This window comes from Nothoprocta perdicaria, unplaced genomic scaffold, assembly GCF_003342845.1.
Source record: "Nothoprocta perdicaria isolate Ctin4 unplaced genomic scaffold, notPer1 scaffold_82, whole genome shotgun sequence".
Classification (NCBI taxonomy): Eukaryota; Metazoa; Chordata; class Aves; order Tinamiformes; family Tinamidae; genus Nothoprocta; species Nothoprocta perdicaria.
In genome coordinates, this window is record NW_020456110.1 from 501,344 (window position 1) to 517,706 (window position 16,363).

The following is a 16,363-nucleotide window of genomic DNA, read 5'->3' on the forward strand; positions in this document are numbered from 1 at the left end:
TTAACATTACTAAAATAATACGAAAGGCATTGACATTACTCTCTCCCATATATTATAAGCATTATATATGTATATACACATATACGTATATATTTTATGTGTGTATATGTTATATATATATTTATATGTTATATATATGTTTATATATGTTATATATATTTATATAAGTATATATATAAATATATATAAAGCATATATATTATTATTATATATAATATTATAATTAAATATATAATTATACACACACACACACACACACACACACACATTATCGGCCTGCTCTGGCTACTGCCTCTAATATACCTGTGATATCTTTCCTTCTTCAGCCAGGTACTCAAATATTATCTACCAAATAATTCCTCATGTGTAAAAACACAGCATCAGAAAACAGACATTCAGAGACAGGCAATAATCTTTATTTCTTGTATGTCTCCTGCTGAAAAATTCACTGACAGACAGTCAGACAGTGTCTTAAACTGATTGTTTAAGCTGCTGCCATTAATGGCATCTTCCATCTTCTGAACACACGTATATAACGAGACTGCTTAAGCAGCAACCACTTCCACCCTCAGTGGAAAGAAGGCTACATTAGATCTGAGATAAAACTGAAAAGAGAAACTGGGTAATTACAGACTCCTACCTTGGAGTATATGGAATGGTATGCGGCTTCACTTGGTTGAAGGTATAGATCAACTTCTGGGCAGCCCTTTGCTGTTGTATCTCCTAATGAAAAGCACACTATAAACATTACTCACATGCTATCTGACAGAAAAACTATCATGAAATGTCAAAAAAAAACTGTTTGCATAGTGTGTATAAAAGGGAGATAGATAATCAAAATCCTTTTCCTTTCCAAAGACTAACATTAAACCACAGACCAAGCATGATGAAGGCATTACCCATTTGACAAGTGTAACTTTTAAGACATGTCAGATTAGACCAGTCAGTGTCCCCTAAGGTTTGAACTCACCCTCAGGCAGAGATGTAGCACTGTGCCATCATGAAAGATCTTTTGCCAGGTTTGAACTACCTCTGGCAGAAAAGACTTCACGATAAAGACTTGTCCCAACTTTAATACATCATTTTCTGACCAAGTACAAATGACCTTCATGGCTCTTCGTAGACCCCCATCCATCTCCTCCCGTGACAAGACTTGGATCATTGCAGCCATGCCACGCTGGGACCAAGAAGACATGCTTTTGCCAAGGTTCATAGGAGAACTCTCTTCTAGACGATAAACTGTCACTTCTTCCCCAGCTAAAAAAATACATAATTTTGTTGGTAAAAATCAACTCTCACAGAGAAAGCAGCAAACTGCATTTTGATTTGGCATTTTACAACCATATACCACTTTACAGTCCTGTGCAAGCTATACTTGGAGAGCCCTTTTTTATGATTAGTGTTCATTTATATGAAAACCATCCCTATCTAACTTTACACTATTTATTATATCTATTCTATGAAGATCTGCAGTGATATCACAAGTGGTCAAAAGAGCTTGTATCAAGCCTCTAAACAGAGATGAATTTAAGAACTCCATACATCCTTTGGTCTTCTTAAGGTCTTTCACATCATCTTCAATATATCCTTTGATATTCTAAGTAAAACAACCTACTCTGCCATGGCTTTTAAGTATTTAAGGATGACTGCAATTTAAAAACATATGCTTTTAAAAGATTACCATTGAATCACCACTGGATGAACTTAAATGTAAGTATCCTTAGTGTAGCTCCTTTTGTTTCTTTGTTTATGACAGAAGAAAAAGAATTTTTCTTATGGAAGAAAAATGTTTATTAGGACTTGTTTGAAGCTAATCACAATTGATGGAACACACAAACTACTTTAATTGTGCTTAACCAAGAATTAAGAATCAAACTAGTAGGTAAATGTGTTATCTGCTCCAAAAGAAGAGGCCTGGAGATTGCCATACTCTTCAGCAGTGAGTCAGCTGAGTTGTGGCAGAAGTAACAAATAGGCCAGCATGACCAAGAGAGGTTAAAATATGAATCCAAAAGGGCACAATCTTTCCCTGGTGTTTAAAGTTCTGTTTGAGAAAGCAATCCAAAGAGAACAAGCTAAAGCAAATGAAAAGAAAGTTTTCAGCTTGCCATTTTAAAGTAAGATTTGCCTTCTTCTCAGAAATTTCAACATTACTTGCAGTGCAGAAAATTTCAGTTCTGCTTCCACTAGCAACATTTTTCTGAAAGCAGAACAAATCTGGTGGGTTTAAATTCAGTTGCAGTCTGTCTCCTTATGTAGTTGTAATAGCATTCCTCTCTTGCAGAGCAAGTGGGATATCTTCTTGTTGCCATCATCTGCAAACTACTTTCTGTAAACTGAATGCTGCTTTTTTTTCTTTAACCTGACTCTCCTCTGTGTAACTCACATTACTTGCAATGTTAATTCATAAGAAATAGGTATTCACTGGTAAGTGTGATGACGTAACTGCATCTGCTAGAAGCAAAGAAGAAATAGTATAAGGAAGAATAAATTGGATCAGGTGTTGCTGAACACAAATCTTTGTACACATGCTAAAGGAAATTGACATAAAAATAAGGCAATTGAACAAGGATACAATAATCAGATACACTTCTTCGACTTAAATCAATTCTTCATTTTACTACCTTTTGACAATTTAACACCTAAAAAGGCATCTCCTGGGAGCTTCAGAGAKTAGAATGTCCAACATGCTCACAACTGTATTAATTATCTACAGTAATCAGCTTCCAAGAAATCCTATGAAGTATCAGCAATTAGCTGCTGTSAGACAAAATATTCTACCTGTTGAAAACAAAGGTCCTAGAGCTCAAGTGTCTAGAGGCAGAGCTCCTGCTGCTGTAAGCCCATGCAGCACACTAATTTCAAATCTCTTCCAAACAATCATATGTATTATTTCCTACTATTCCTCAATTACAGCACAGGATTTTTTTTCCCTTGGTAAATTGCAAGGCATCTGTACCAGGTACAGGAGTAATGCCCTTTCAGCCAACATCTGGTTTTCCTGCACATACTCGTACGTGAATATAYGCACACTTCTGTGAGAGAATATAAGTATATATAAATATTAATAGCAGAATCTTATTGCTGTCTTCTATTAATTAATGAAAGGTTAAAGGAAAGATGAAACTAAATTCCTCTTAGATTCACGCTACAGCAAAGGAAACTCATATTAACATTAATTAAAAAAAAATCAGTGAAAGTACCAAATGCAGGAACAGGCTGCCAAAAATGATGTGGACACCCTGTTCATAGAGATATTCAAAACTCAATTGGACAAGCCTTCAACAACCTAATCTAAATTGGATGTACAGGGACTTGAGCTAGGCGACCTCCAGAATTCCTTCCTAACTATTCTGACTCTATATAATAGAGTCCATTTCTTTCAGAAAAGATTTTTAATTTAATATAATGAAATTATCCAATGCCATAAGTGCAGTATTTAAATTTAAATTTAAATTTAAATTTTTAATTTTTAATTATTATTTTAATTTAAAATAATGTATGAACAAAGCAGAAAATAACCAGAAAGTTGGTACTCACCAAAGAGCTGGACTGGTGTAAATGGTATGGTGTGAGCCAGTCTCATTAAGTTGTTTCTTTCAACAGCTGCAAACAAGACAGATATCGCTACTGAGTGAACATAAGCCTGGCTGAGTTTCAAAAATATCTGACATTGCTTTATTACAGCATACAAAGTCAAGTAASCCACAATGTGATCCTTCATGGCATTTTGGAAATTCTACCCAATCAGTAGCATCTTTTGTGCACAAAAGGTATCTCACAAGCAGTATCTTCACCACTGTTTTCCCTGTTCCCTCCTTTCCAGAAAATTCCTTCTGCCATGCTTCATCCTGCCTTTCTGCCAAGGGCCGCAGCTGCTGCTTCCTCCTGCAGGGTCCAGGGTTGCAATATTCCCATTGTGCCTTATAAGAAAATGCACTGGCCCCAGCTGCCCTTGTCAGGCTCAGAAATGCCTGGGTTCTCAGCAAGGCACTGCAGGGAAATCCAAGCTCACCCTGCACAGAGGGCAGCTCTTTCTTCTGGGGTCCATGCCAGGCCACATCCATAACACTATCATCCCTCCCTAACTGGGGGACCTATTTCTTAGTTAAACGCCTTTATAAGTCCTGAGTACTAGCCACGTCTTTATGCATTTGTGTTCATAATGCGTATGTTATCAGGAAGCAGGAGGGAAGCGTCAGATGACGTCAAAAAGATTAAGATTAGAATAGAGACAAACCCATATGAATGGCATATGAATTAGGGTCCCAGTACCTGAGAAGATCCATGTTCCAGACTCTGTTTTGATGCTTGTTTACARTCTCTATGTTCTGAATTTGACAGCAATTAGTTAATGTGCCTAAATACTCCCTGAAGTATGGACCAAGAACCAGGGTTGTCATCCACTAACGCCCTGCTATGGACATGTTCTTGTTAGTAAATTACTGCATAAGAGGGAAAAGTGTGAATAAGGGCACGTCCTCTATGTTCCCCTCCTTCCAGGCTTTGCAAGAAAGCTGTGAGACCTCAGCTAACTATACTCAGGAAAAGACTCATCCAGATCCTCGAGAAGTGGTGTGAAATGGACTTGCACAAGCCACTAAACTCAAGGCAAAAGTTTTTCTGGGTGTGCCGAGAGGCAGAACTGTAGCTGCCTGTGAAACATTACAAYAAAAATAAAGGTTTGGGTTTGCCGTTTTGTTTGTTTTTAGTAAAAACGCTATTTGGTGCAGGATATCAGGACCAAAGATTTGGTCTTGGCTGACTAAATTCTTTCCCAATCTTCCTAAGAAACAAAAACCTGCACCAGAAACTTGCCTTTGATTTTGTCAGCTCACAACGTAAACAATCCTCATCTATGCTAAAAATGCTAACTAACCTGAAAGAGCCTGCATGCACAGAGCCTGGTTCATCACTCTTGTACACTGACTATCAACGAGGAGGTGCTATGCACAGCAAAAACAGGCTAGTTTTTTTTTACTTAGGTTGCTGTTAATGCTCCTGGTTTAGTCTAGGCCTCCTGTGAAACGAGCCCGAGTTGTGCAGGCAATAGGGACATCTACTGGCAAGCTCTGCACAGTTCTCCTCTGGGGAGAAAAACAGATCCAGGTTCATTTGAGTAAACTCTGCGCTTACTCACAGGCACTAAGCAATTAGCACCCAAATGATTTATTCCCTGACAGATTTCCATGAGTTCATAGGTTGTCTGTTCATAAACACAGGTTATGCAGTACAAGACAAATAAATCAAAGAAGACAACCCAGAAAGCACGAARGAGAGGTGAGGGGAAGTGACAGATACAAGCAAATAAGCCCACAGGAATCAGAGCTCCCTCCATTATTTTGCTGATATTTTGAAAGCTGTTATGTACATCCAGCTCAGGATTTGTCAAAAATGCCTGAAATGGGGAAATTAGCAATAAGAAAATAATTTACAATTTCCTCAGCACTGCRTTTGGTATGAATTAAATCACAGCCTTCTTTGCAGTGGGCAATTGTGCAACTCTTCAAAGTGAAAATCACAGAGGATGACAGGGAGATGATTAATGTTCTTTTTAATTTGATAAATTACTTAGCTATCATTCTGGTGCCTCCTGCTTACCTGAGTAATGATGGTGCAGATCTTGAGATGCTTTCAAGCAGGTGAAGATATCTGAAATAATGTTTAAAAGATCATTATGTTAATTATTATAGCAGAGATAAATGCATGATTTTGAATTCCTTCCATCCCAGAGTTTGTCATGAAACAGATTAATCAGAATTACTGCCTGAGCATTCTGAAGAGAGAACTACTAATAGGTTTTAACTATGTCATAATACACAGTATACTGGCATATCTCATCATCAAAGTAACATAGCCAGATGACTTATCTATTCACGGAAATGGTGGGAAACTATCAATATTAACCTCAACGACATGTAGTGTTTCTGAGCCAATTACTCTTCTGGGATATTAAAAGCACTTTGCTGTCCATCATGCTTCACAGGCTCCCAAAGGCATGATTTTTCCAACTTCATCCTCAGTCATTAAGCATTCCATTAACTATACTATTACACTCAAGTTATGATAATAGTGGTCCATTAACCCATGACATCTAAAATGGTGTTAAACTCTAAACAGGAAAATAATCTGTGTGGTTACATGAAGAGGAACAGACAGATCAAATTTCATCCAGAAAGCTTTGTTTTATAAAAAGCCATTTTATAATAAAACCAAGATTAATTAACATTTCCATTAATTAGATGAAATTACTTTTTCTTTTGGAAAACAAGCCTTCAACATACTAGATTTCAAAATATATATATGCTGTGCTATTTTTAATTTTGAATAATGTTATTAAACTAAGTTTATTAAAATTGAATCTCAAACTACGTGAACATTATGCTTTTTTTGCTGTCTTTTTTTTTTTTCAGTTACCAGGGGTTTCTTTTTTCAGTTTTCAAGGGCTTTTAAGAAGGATTGGCATTTCTGTGGAATACCCTTGTCTTTAATCAAATCAGTGGTGTTGTAGCCTCTGGAGAGTAGCCCCCATTTGGGCCTGCACTCACCACAGTGGGGTCAGCAGCACGTATGGCAGGGAGTGAGGACCCCATTTCCACATCTCAGCCAGCCTTAAAATAGGGGTAGATACCCCACTGTGCAGCCTGTTACAGCTGTATTGCATGTCAGGAAAATTGGAACACAGAATAGACTAAAAAGACAAAAAAAATCTAAGTGAAGTCAAGCAGCACTCGGCTTCTGTGGAGCAAAGTCATTCCTCACCGTGACCTTGAATTTCTTCACTGACAATTTAACAATAAATTCAATCTTTCACCACCTTTATAATTTCAGGACAACCATATAAACGGAGTAGTTGCACCACTTGAAGAATCAAGCATATATTAGAAATTTTATACCGTGATCTACCCCCAGGTATATATCCAACTGTAAATCAAGAGATCTGCCAGACTGCCAGGACTGAAAACTGCACCATCTTTTTTAAAAAGTTTATTCCTGTTGAAGAGTAGCACATTGCATGGTTGACTTGACTAACAATAGATTTTTTTTCTTTTAAGACTTTGCAGTTAGCCTGAGGAAAACACGTTTGCATATAAAAATGTCTAAGGCTTCTTTAATGTAACAATTAGTAACTAACAGATGAAAGGATAGTTGAACATCTTTCTATAACCATCCAACTGCAGAAAGCTAACTCCCCTTCATATTCTGTACTTCAAACTGTCAAGAAGTGCAGAGAGTAATTAAAATAATTAACAATGAAAGCGAACAATAAAGAACTTACTGTCAGTTCCCTCCAAACTTCTTAACCTGTATTAAAAGAATATTTGAGRCTTTATTTTAAATTGTTTTGATCTAGTACTGATGCCTATAACAGGATAGGAGCTATATGAAAGCTAAACTCAAAAGGTTCTATCAGCAGAGTAAAACAAAATAACTCCCAGTGCTGCAATGATTTGCAAACAATCTCAGTTACTGAAAAGCAGTGACATTTTTCTGCACTCTTTTGCTACTCTCAGTGCTGTGTGCCACAGCTCATGTGATTTACACAGCAACAATAGTATCAATCAGAGACCCCTTCAGTCACGTTCAYGCTTGATCATTTTCCAAACCATGCGAATCAATGCTGGGGTTTTCTCCACACTACATGTGTCACAGCCCTGGCTCACCTACAAGCAGACTGTTTCAACATCTCGTCCAAAGGCTAAGGCTTCAACCTGAAAGCTAAAGTAGCTTTTATTGTGGACAATGGTGGATATCTCACATCAAAGAATGCGACACTCTCACACTGAAGACAGCARATTGAGTGACAGAATCAGGCTCTGCAGAGCCTGCAAGTTCTCATGGAAGACAGGCAGCTTCCCTACTGCCTATAAATTTTGGAGTAAAGTAAAAGCACAGGATGATGAAAAAAAAAAAGCACACATCTTTTTTCCTTTTCCCGTTGTGAAATTAAAAGTGTCACATTTACACAGCATTTTATTTACTACATCCACGGTGTTAGTAAACATGGGAGATATAAAAGGATCAATGAAAAAAAAAAGAAGGAAAAACAAAGAAAAAGGAACAGAAAGACATCACCATAAGTGAAAATATCTCAAACATTAGTATAATTTTCAATCAAGCTGAAAAAGAGGAAAAAAAGGAAAATTGAAAGCAATTTTAAATCAACATAAATTCACTGAACATAATCAAAGCTTAATAACTATTGAAAGGTCTTAACCAAAAACTAAACCAAATATTTTGTAAATGTGCACACTCAAAACAACAGATTTTAATTAGAGAATTAGAACAGCTTTCAGAGGGTTACTAGGGGTTGAATTATTACAAGAGCAAACATGCAATTGACACAGCAAAAGGAAATGTTCACTAGATTGGAAAAAGGGCTAGTTAAAAGATGCTAGTGTGATCTTAGTGATTGAATTAGAAAATTGGATATTGTTAGAATAATAGAGGGTGATTCTATTCCACCTCAATTTATACATTTTGTTTAAATGGTTCTCTTTTATCTCCATTACTAAACTTACATTTGAAGAAACTAGAGTGAATTGCCTTAATTCCTTATTTCAGATAGATAAACTTCTCATTGAAAGCCTATTCCAGAACTAAAGTGGAAACTGCAGAGTGCATGAAAGTGTCTTATAAAAACATGTAATTAACATATTAATATATGTAGGATAAAAGCATGTAATTAACATATTTATATATGTAGGAATACATACGAGGAGTTTCTGTTCAGATTATTTTTCTGGGTGTTTCCAAACATGTTATTAGTCAAATCCTAGAAAGAAAAGAAATTCTTTTACTGGCAAAATCTTTACATCACTGTCCTGTGTAAAACAAGCAACTCAAAAATGTCTAAATTTTGAAAATAATTATTGCTATGTTTGTTATGAATATGAATAACCTATTCTGCTTACAGGTAGTTAAATTATAGCATTATTGTACCTACAGTAAATTAAAATATAAATTTGTTCATGTCATCTCCAGACATTTGAATAAAATACTCAGGTCTCCATTTAAATTTCAGTATGCTCACCAACGATTACTATAAAAATGCCATAAAGGCCTTCTAATAATGAAAATATTCAGAAACTTCTTTTGCACAGGAAAATTCCAATCCAAGAGTAAGTTCAGGAACAAAATGTATCCTAATCATTTAAAATAGAAGATAACATATTKAACAGATTTCCAATGATATTTAAATCATATCCAGGTCTTTCAGTTGAGAAACTACTCAAACCATCTTTAATCTCCTTACCATTCCAGGAAAAAAAAATAATTTATGGGCCAGACTGCCATATGCCAGGCCCTCTAATGTTACGTTACGTTACGTTACGTTACGTTACGTTACGTTACGTTACGTTACGTTACGTTACGTTACGTTACGTTACGTTACGTTACGTTACATCGCATCGTTCTTCTAATATCTATTTTTTTTTTTTTTTTCTAAAAGCAGCAGTTAGGCAGATCTTGTCCCTTAAAAGGGCACAAATCAAAAAGTTCAAAGACAAAGTTTAAAGATGAACTAACTGAAATTCAGATCTGAACGTTATCTGAAACTTAATTCTCAAATTTTCTAGCTCAGAGTTCACTCAAGTTTTCACCTTGTAGATTGCTTTGTGGAGAAAAATTCTTCAGCAGATCTGAAATCTTCCCACACACATCACCCTTGTAGCTCCCTGCTAGCTATTGAGAGAGGCTTGTGAAGTGCTGATGTTCAGGGAGAAAAATACTATTTTACAGAAAAATCTTTTCTTTAAAAATATGTCTTAATTCAAACTGAATGAGCTGGATACAAAAACACTGTTACAGTTCAGCAATAAATGCATGTTTATATACATGTATAAAATACATATATATGCGTGTATGTAAATATATTAGCTCAGAAATGAAGGAGGAAGCAAAGCTCCTTCAGCAGGAATTGCACCATAAATATTTAAAGATTCAAATAATTTGAAGCTGGCATTCTGAAAGTGACTAGTTTTGGTCTAACTGATCTCATTGTAGTTGCTGGAGCTTTCATCAGAATTTAAAAATTCCATGCTAGATTTTTATCTGAGCAATTTTAATCTGAGTTTTGAAGCATCAGATTATCCCTTTCACACAGCTTTACCTTTATTTACCTTTACCTTTTTTACTTGTCTCATCTTGTATTTCACATTCCAAAAAATTATTTAGTTTCCAAGTTTAGTTTTAATAGAAAATACAGTCAGAATAAATATTTAGWTTTGTCTTTCTTCCCTTATTCAAACAAAAACTTCAATTTTTAAAATTTAGATTCAAGCTCTCTTCCTTAGTATTTGGGATTTATATTCTAGAGCACTCAGAACATCAGAACTGAAAATATCTGGCTTATCTTCATTTAAAAAAAAAAAAAAAGAGAGAGAGAAAACAAGGGCCCACAACCTTTACAGTGAAAAGGAAGATAGATACACTTCTACTCTTTTAATGATCAAGAGCACTATGAGTAAAACAGGCAAGAAAGTGTGCAGTTGAGAAAGGAGGAGGAAAGAATTATTTCACAGTTCGTTTCCTGAATTTATTCCTTGTAAATTTCCTTTCGTACCTCTGAGATACCACTATGCAATGTGGTGAAAAATACATTTTCTTATATTAGCCACGCCATTTAAAAAGAGATATAAGTTTCTGTAAGCCAGTTTCTTGCCCAAACTCTTTAGAACTTCAGCACATATGAATTGGTCTATCTCCATCAAAGTCAATGAACCTATGTTGATTTACATAAGCAGAGGGCCTTATGATATGGAGCTGCAAATTAATTCTGGTAAAATAGGGTCTTTTTAAGCCAGAGGTTAAGAAAAATAAGCTTTGCAATTATTATCAATATTTAACTCACACTTTATAAGAAATAACTATCTCTGTCTTATAGATTTAGCTGTGTAGATTTAACTGTGTAGAAGTTACTTCACTTCTCTGCCTGATTCTGGTTAGAGATTCAACACCAAGCTATATACTTAATTGCTTAGTAATTACTAACACATGCTTCGTTTTCGGGCCATCTTAGTCATACTCAAACCCACCTCATAACTCAGTAACTTAATATCCTACTTTATTAATCTTCACAGAGTACTCACAACTGTTAAACTACTCATGAGCACATACGTGCTGTTCACTTATAGGTTATATAATGTATTATATAAGGAACTATATAATTTCTTATGTAGCAAGAAATATTTCATGGCAAAAAAACAGCAACTCCATGAGAGGAGGAGAGCTACATGACCATGTATGTACGGTCTAGGATGTACATCCTTCAGTCTTACCTCTCGATAATGCCTCAGGTAATCACAGACAGGTATGGTATGCCTATCGACTTCTTGATTTTTCATTTTTTGGTGCATGTACCTGAGACGTTCCAAACCTAAAGAAAAGAACATATTTCAGCAATATGTGGTGTGTAAGTGAACAGCCTGTAGCTGTAAAATAAACACCTCTTTAGCGCTATAAAATAAACACCTATGCACCATACTGCCCTAGTAAGTGAGTAATGAGCTATAMATGCAATAACAGAATTTTACTGAATTAAAACAGGCTGTTGCCATTCTGTGTCAGCAAATTTCATGAGAGCCCTGTCCTCCTCGGACCATGTTGCAGTGAGTCACAGCAGTCCCTGGAGCTTCTCCTAGCAGMTTGCTAGCTGAAGGCAGTGAGCTGTGTCGTAACAAAGCTGGGAGGCGAGGTGACCCATGCAARGATCTCTTAGAATGGAAGAGCTAGAAAATTACTAAAAGAAGAACAGGAAGGTCATTCCCTATGCATTCCTACAGGGACAATGCAGAATTCATTTCTTGCCCTTGAAGGGATGTATTTCTGAGCAATGAATAATGCATGCAGGGGATCTGCCAGCAGGTACAGAACTGAAGCATAAACTRCAAGTCTAAACACCCTTAAAAATTTGCCACAGACTATTTTTGCAATTAACTAGGAAACCTCAGGAGAGGAGGCAAGGATATCATYCTCTTTGCTTCGCACTCACTCTTCTGTCCTCCACATGAGCCAGACAACACTCACAGCAAGGTGTAACTGAAGTTGCATTCCATCTGTATCCATTTTGCCTCTGTAACCAATGTAGAAGCCATCCATGCTAACTGTATTTGGACTACTAATTATGTCATGCAGTGGAAATGGTAGGTGACACTTTGAGTTTGTGAATTTTAATTTACTGCTTTTCCTTTTAAAATCTGTCCTGAATTTCACCAGCTTCAAAGTATCACTTACTTAGYTGGTTGAAGTTAGACACAGTGAGCCAGTTCTTGCTGCATTTCTCTTCTTCACTCCAGATGTTGGTCTCAGCAGGCTCTGAACTCACTTGGGTGTTYTGGGGGCACCCAAGGGGGTGTTCTGGGGACACATCATCCACTGTAATCACCTGACAAGACATGGACACAACGGCACTCAATTCACAGGCAGTTCTGCAGGTCTGCTGACAGCCACACCATGGCACGGCCTCTCAGAGACCACTGACATGTGGTGATGACTTGTAGCTGAGAAACAGATGCTCACGCTTTTGTTACAAGTTGCAGAATACACATTGCTTTTGTCTGGAAAATGCTACCAGTGAAAAAATCTGGCATTATAGCTTTTCAAAATAAACTTTGAAGGCCCCTGGAACTSGGTCTGCAAGTTCAAGCTTCAGGTCTGTTGCTGACCTGATCATCACATGTAAATCAATATACTTTCAGCTTTCACTTCATTGAACAACTGTTTTCAGTTGATAACTAATTTTTATATACATGCATATAAACACTGACATGATAACTAACTTCATATGTGCACATGTTTATATATGCATATTCACACACACATACATATACATGTGTTTATACACCTATATATATATGTAGACAGAGAGAAAATCAACATACTATATTTGCATCTCTTGGATTCAGAAAAAAAAAAGATTACCAAGCTCTCATAGACGGAGACCACAAGAGACCTGGCTTTGCTCTTTACTGCTGCATGCAGGAAGTCATGACTGAACCCACTGCTCCCAGACCATATCAACCCTCCCCTAATTCTCCCTCAACAAAGTGTAAGGACAGATTCCTTGCTGGGTTAAGCCAGTAATAAGCTTGGTCTACAACCAAGCAGGGCCAATGTACTTCATTCCATTCAAAACAGAAATCCCAAGCCCTCAAATGAAAGGGAAATTAAACCAAAGCCAGAGGAAAAGAAATATTACTCCCCAGTTTGCACATAGTATTTTGAAATGCATACATTTTCAACTAGGCTTTAATTTTGTCCCAATCTATAAAATGTCTCTCAATGAACTAAAAAGACAGCTATGGATTTTGTAAGTCTCTTGCTTCTACACATACCGGCACTTGAAGGACCTTCTGCTGCTTCTTTTCCTTCGGAGACTTTCTGTCCCTGTTTCGTTGTTTTGTTTTTGTTGCCCCACTGTGCTGCAACTCACGAGATAGTGAAGAGTCTGCGTGAAGTGGTCAGGAAAAACATGATTAAGTTAGACATTTTACAAGGAGAAGAACTAATCAGTCTGAGAACTGGCAGATCTCCAAAGCAAGCTGAGAATGMCTTGTGATACCCAAAGCTAATACTCATGAAATTCATGCAGCCCAATGCAAAGATGTTCACCATCATAAGATATAAAACAACAAATGTTATCCATCATCTCATACTATTTATACTTAAAACTGGAGTCTGCTATGTTTTAGCTCTTGTAAACAAAGTTGGTAGTGGMTGGTTTGGGGGTTTTTAGACCTACTATGAAAATATCTTGCTCTTCATTCTCCATTCRTCCATCTGTGGAGGAATCATCTAACCTATGATAACACTGCTATACTTTAAGGTTTGTACCATCTCTTCCAGTCACTGTCACAAAGTCTATGATTACTTTCTTGGTATGGGATATTCTCTCACAGCCAACACAGTCCATCTGTCAGTCTGGCTGTGTAGTCGCAACCACAGGGTGCAGCCCAGATGGGTATAATCAGAGTTGGATCACTATTGTCCCATGACTAACAGTATTTCCTTGCTTAGTTATCAGCCACACTTACATACACACTACAGCACCCAGACACATTGCAAAGAAAAAGAAGGAATAACTCTGAATTCCCTACTACTACCCTCAATTGCAGCAAATGCTTTCTGCATGCAAAGAGAAATTCGTGCAGTATCTCAGGGTCCTCCATAAAAGATGTGGTAGAGTATAAAATTTTATTATTACCACCTATGGCCTTGCAGGTTTTCTCTCTTTTCTCATCCTTCCAGGACTGCAAGCTGTGGCTCCTGCGGAAACTCCAGTCCCTGCAGAGCGGGCTGATCCAGGAGGAGGCACTGCGCTTCAGCTTGTTCTCAGGGACTCCGCTGCTGCACCTCGACCTGTTGGAGTTGTAGGAGAAGGACTGCGATTCTTTTATCTGGACGYGCCTGGGAGGACTCCCAGTGCAATTGCAGTCACTGTTATAGGTGGAATGCATGCACAGTGGCTTTCTTTCTTTACTCTTTGGGCTGAAAACCCCTTTCTCATCACCTTCAGAGAATCCCCAGTTCACATAGCCACCTTCAGTTTCTTCCTTGTCATCATGTGAGGGTGTCGCATCCTTACAAAGAGCTGGCAATGACTGGAGGCCTGTAGGATGCTCAGTCACTAAATCATCAGTATTTTCTCTCGGCAAATTAATAGCAAAGTCTCCCTTACTCCACTGGTAATCTTCTGCCTCTTTTCTAATGATGTGCACCCTCTGTAAATTTTGCTGAGCTTCAATACTGCTTTGTAGCTTGTCCCCTAATATGACTTCCCTATACTTGCCAGGAGTGCTTGAAAAAGAAAAATTTAGTTCAGCATCCTCAGAGAAGGACCCTCCTTGATGGTCAGGAGGAACCAGCAAAAACTGTCCATACCGAGGAGTCGACTTGGTCTCAGAAGATACCCCTGAAGTAAGCGTGTCGCTCTCTATCTCTATCTTCCGAGAGCTGTCTCCCACTGCCTTCCTATCCTCAGTCCTCAGAACGTGGCTTCGGCACTCTGATGACCACTGGCTCCTCACCAAGCTCCGCAGGAGGGAYGGGGGCATGCTGTAGTAGTTGTACTTCTTATCGTGCAAACCCTCGAGGCTGCTGAGCGTCTTGGAGTAGAGCACGTTACTCCAGCTGTGGGGCAGCTTCCTGCACGCTCGGTGCTTGGTGTCAGCCAGCAGGGCTTCCTCCACTTGCAAGGTGTCTACGGCTGAAATCACTTTCAGGATGTCCACGGTCAAGGCAGACAGGTCCTGCAAATGTCCCAGCTGGCTGTCCAGGGAAAGTAAAGATTCCTTGATATAAAATACCTTCTCGTGTACTTCTTTCAGCTGCAAAACCATCTCCTCCACTCTAGGTGGGAAAAGAAAAGATTATTAAAATATCAAAACACAGACCTTAATTTCTGTTTGCCAGGTAATGAAGGAAGCCATTAACACAACTGAAAAAAATCTCTAATTAAACAGTGCTTCATGTTTTTACAGTGACCTACATTCTCATGAACATCTACATCTGACAAAACAAATCCAGACTCTCAATTTGTCATTCAGATTTACTGAGCTAAAACTCCAYGACTTTTAAATAGGCTTTCTACTCAGCGCTGTTCTTTTAAACATTGCCACTCTCCTTCTAATCCCAATTCCTTGCCATACAACTACTAAATTTTAGGGAACAAGACACAGCTTTGGAAATGAGAAGTGTATTGCTAATTGGCTGGTCATCCTTCATTTCTACATTTATTGTGCAAGAACAGAAAGCATGAGGGTAACATAAGCCTACAGATACTCTTCTATTTCTCAGACATTAGCGTGCTGGGAAAAGAGCATTCCCAACAACCTATGATGTTTCCTGCATGCATCTTGTATGTTCAATGCCACCAGTTATCTCCAAGTAAAATTCAATTGCCAAACAAGCAAAGCCTTTTTAATGGTCTTCAAATCTCTAGAGAACAATGTGAGAACTTCTAAGCCTGGAAGAAAAATKAATTATTTCATTTTAACCAAATTATTATCTTCACATCTCCTGAAGCTATCCTCTCTGGCACTTTGTCACTAACACAGTGATAAAATAGCTAGAGAAGTAGTTCCTTTCCTTTGTCACGAGTGCCAGAAGTGTTCCTTTCTTTTGTCACGAGTAACTGAACGGTGTAATATTTAAATAATGGCTGAATAAAATTAAATGCCCATGTTCCATGTATTTTATTATCCTATATGATTTTCTTTTAGAAGGGATTCTTCCTCTGCTGTGAAATTTACCTTTGCACTCAAAAACAAAACCCCCTGTCCACATCTGTAAGTATCAGTTAAATATCTTTTTTTGTTGCAGTCAATTCTGCAGCTTGTGAACAAATCTATTTCTTCCTCTCCTC

General features: G+C 37.6%; 1 protein-coding gene across 1 annotated transcript in view; it reads right to left on the minus strand.

The window, feature by feature from the left end:
* Nucleotides 1-16,363, minus strand: part of TRPM6 (transient receptor potential cation channel subfamily M member 6) — a 67,429-nt gene that overhangs the window by 10,654 nt on the left and 40,412 nt on the right. The window contains exons 25-34 of the mRNA XM_026052003.1: nucleotides 14,204-15,348; nucleotides 13,335-13,447; nucleotides 12,235-12,385; nucleotides 11,280-11,377; nucleotides 8,718-8,776; nucleotides 7,280-7,305; nucleotides 5,602-5,652; nucleotides 3,541-3,606; nucleotides 971-1,257; nucleotides 641-723 (exon numbers count right to left, since the gene is read on the minus strand). Coding sequence (XP_025907788.1) covers nucleotides 641-723; nucleotides 971-1,257; nucleotides 3,541-3,606; nucleotides 5,602-5,652; nucleotides 7,280-7,305; nucleotides 8,718-8,776; nucleotides 11,280-11,377; nucleotides 12,235-12,385; nucleotides 13,335-13,447; nucleotides 14,204-15,348 — 2,079 coding nt within the window. The remainder of the gene's footprint in view (nucleotides 1-640; nucleotides 724-970; nucleotides 1,258-3,540; nucleotides 3,607-5,601; nucleotides 5,653-7,279; nucleotides 7,306-8,717; nucleotides 8,777-11,279; nucleotides 11,378-12,234; nucleotides 12,386-13,334; nucleotides 13,448-14,203; nucleotides 15,349-16,363) is intronic.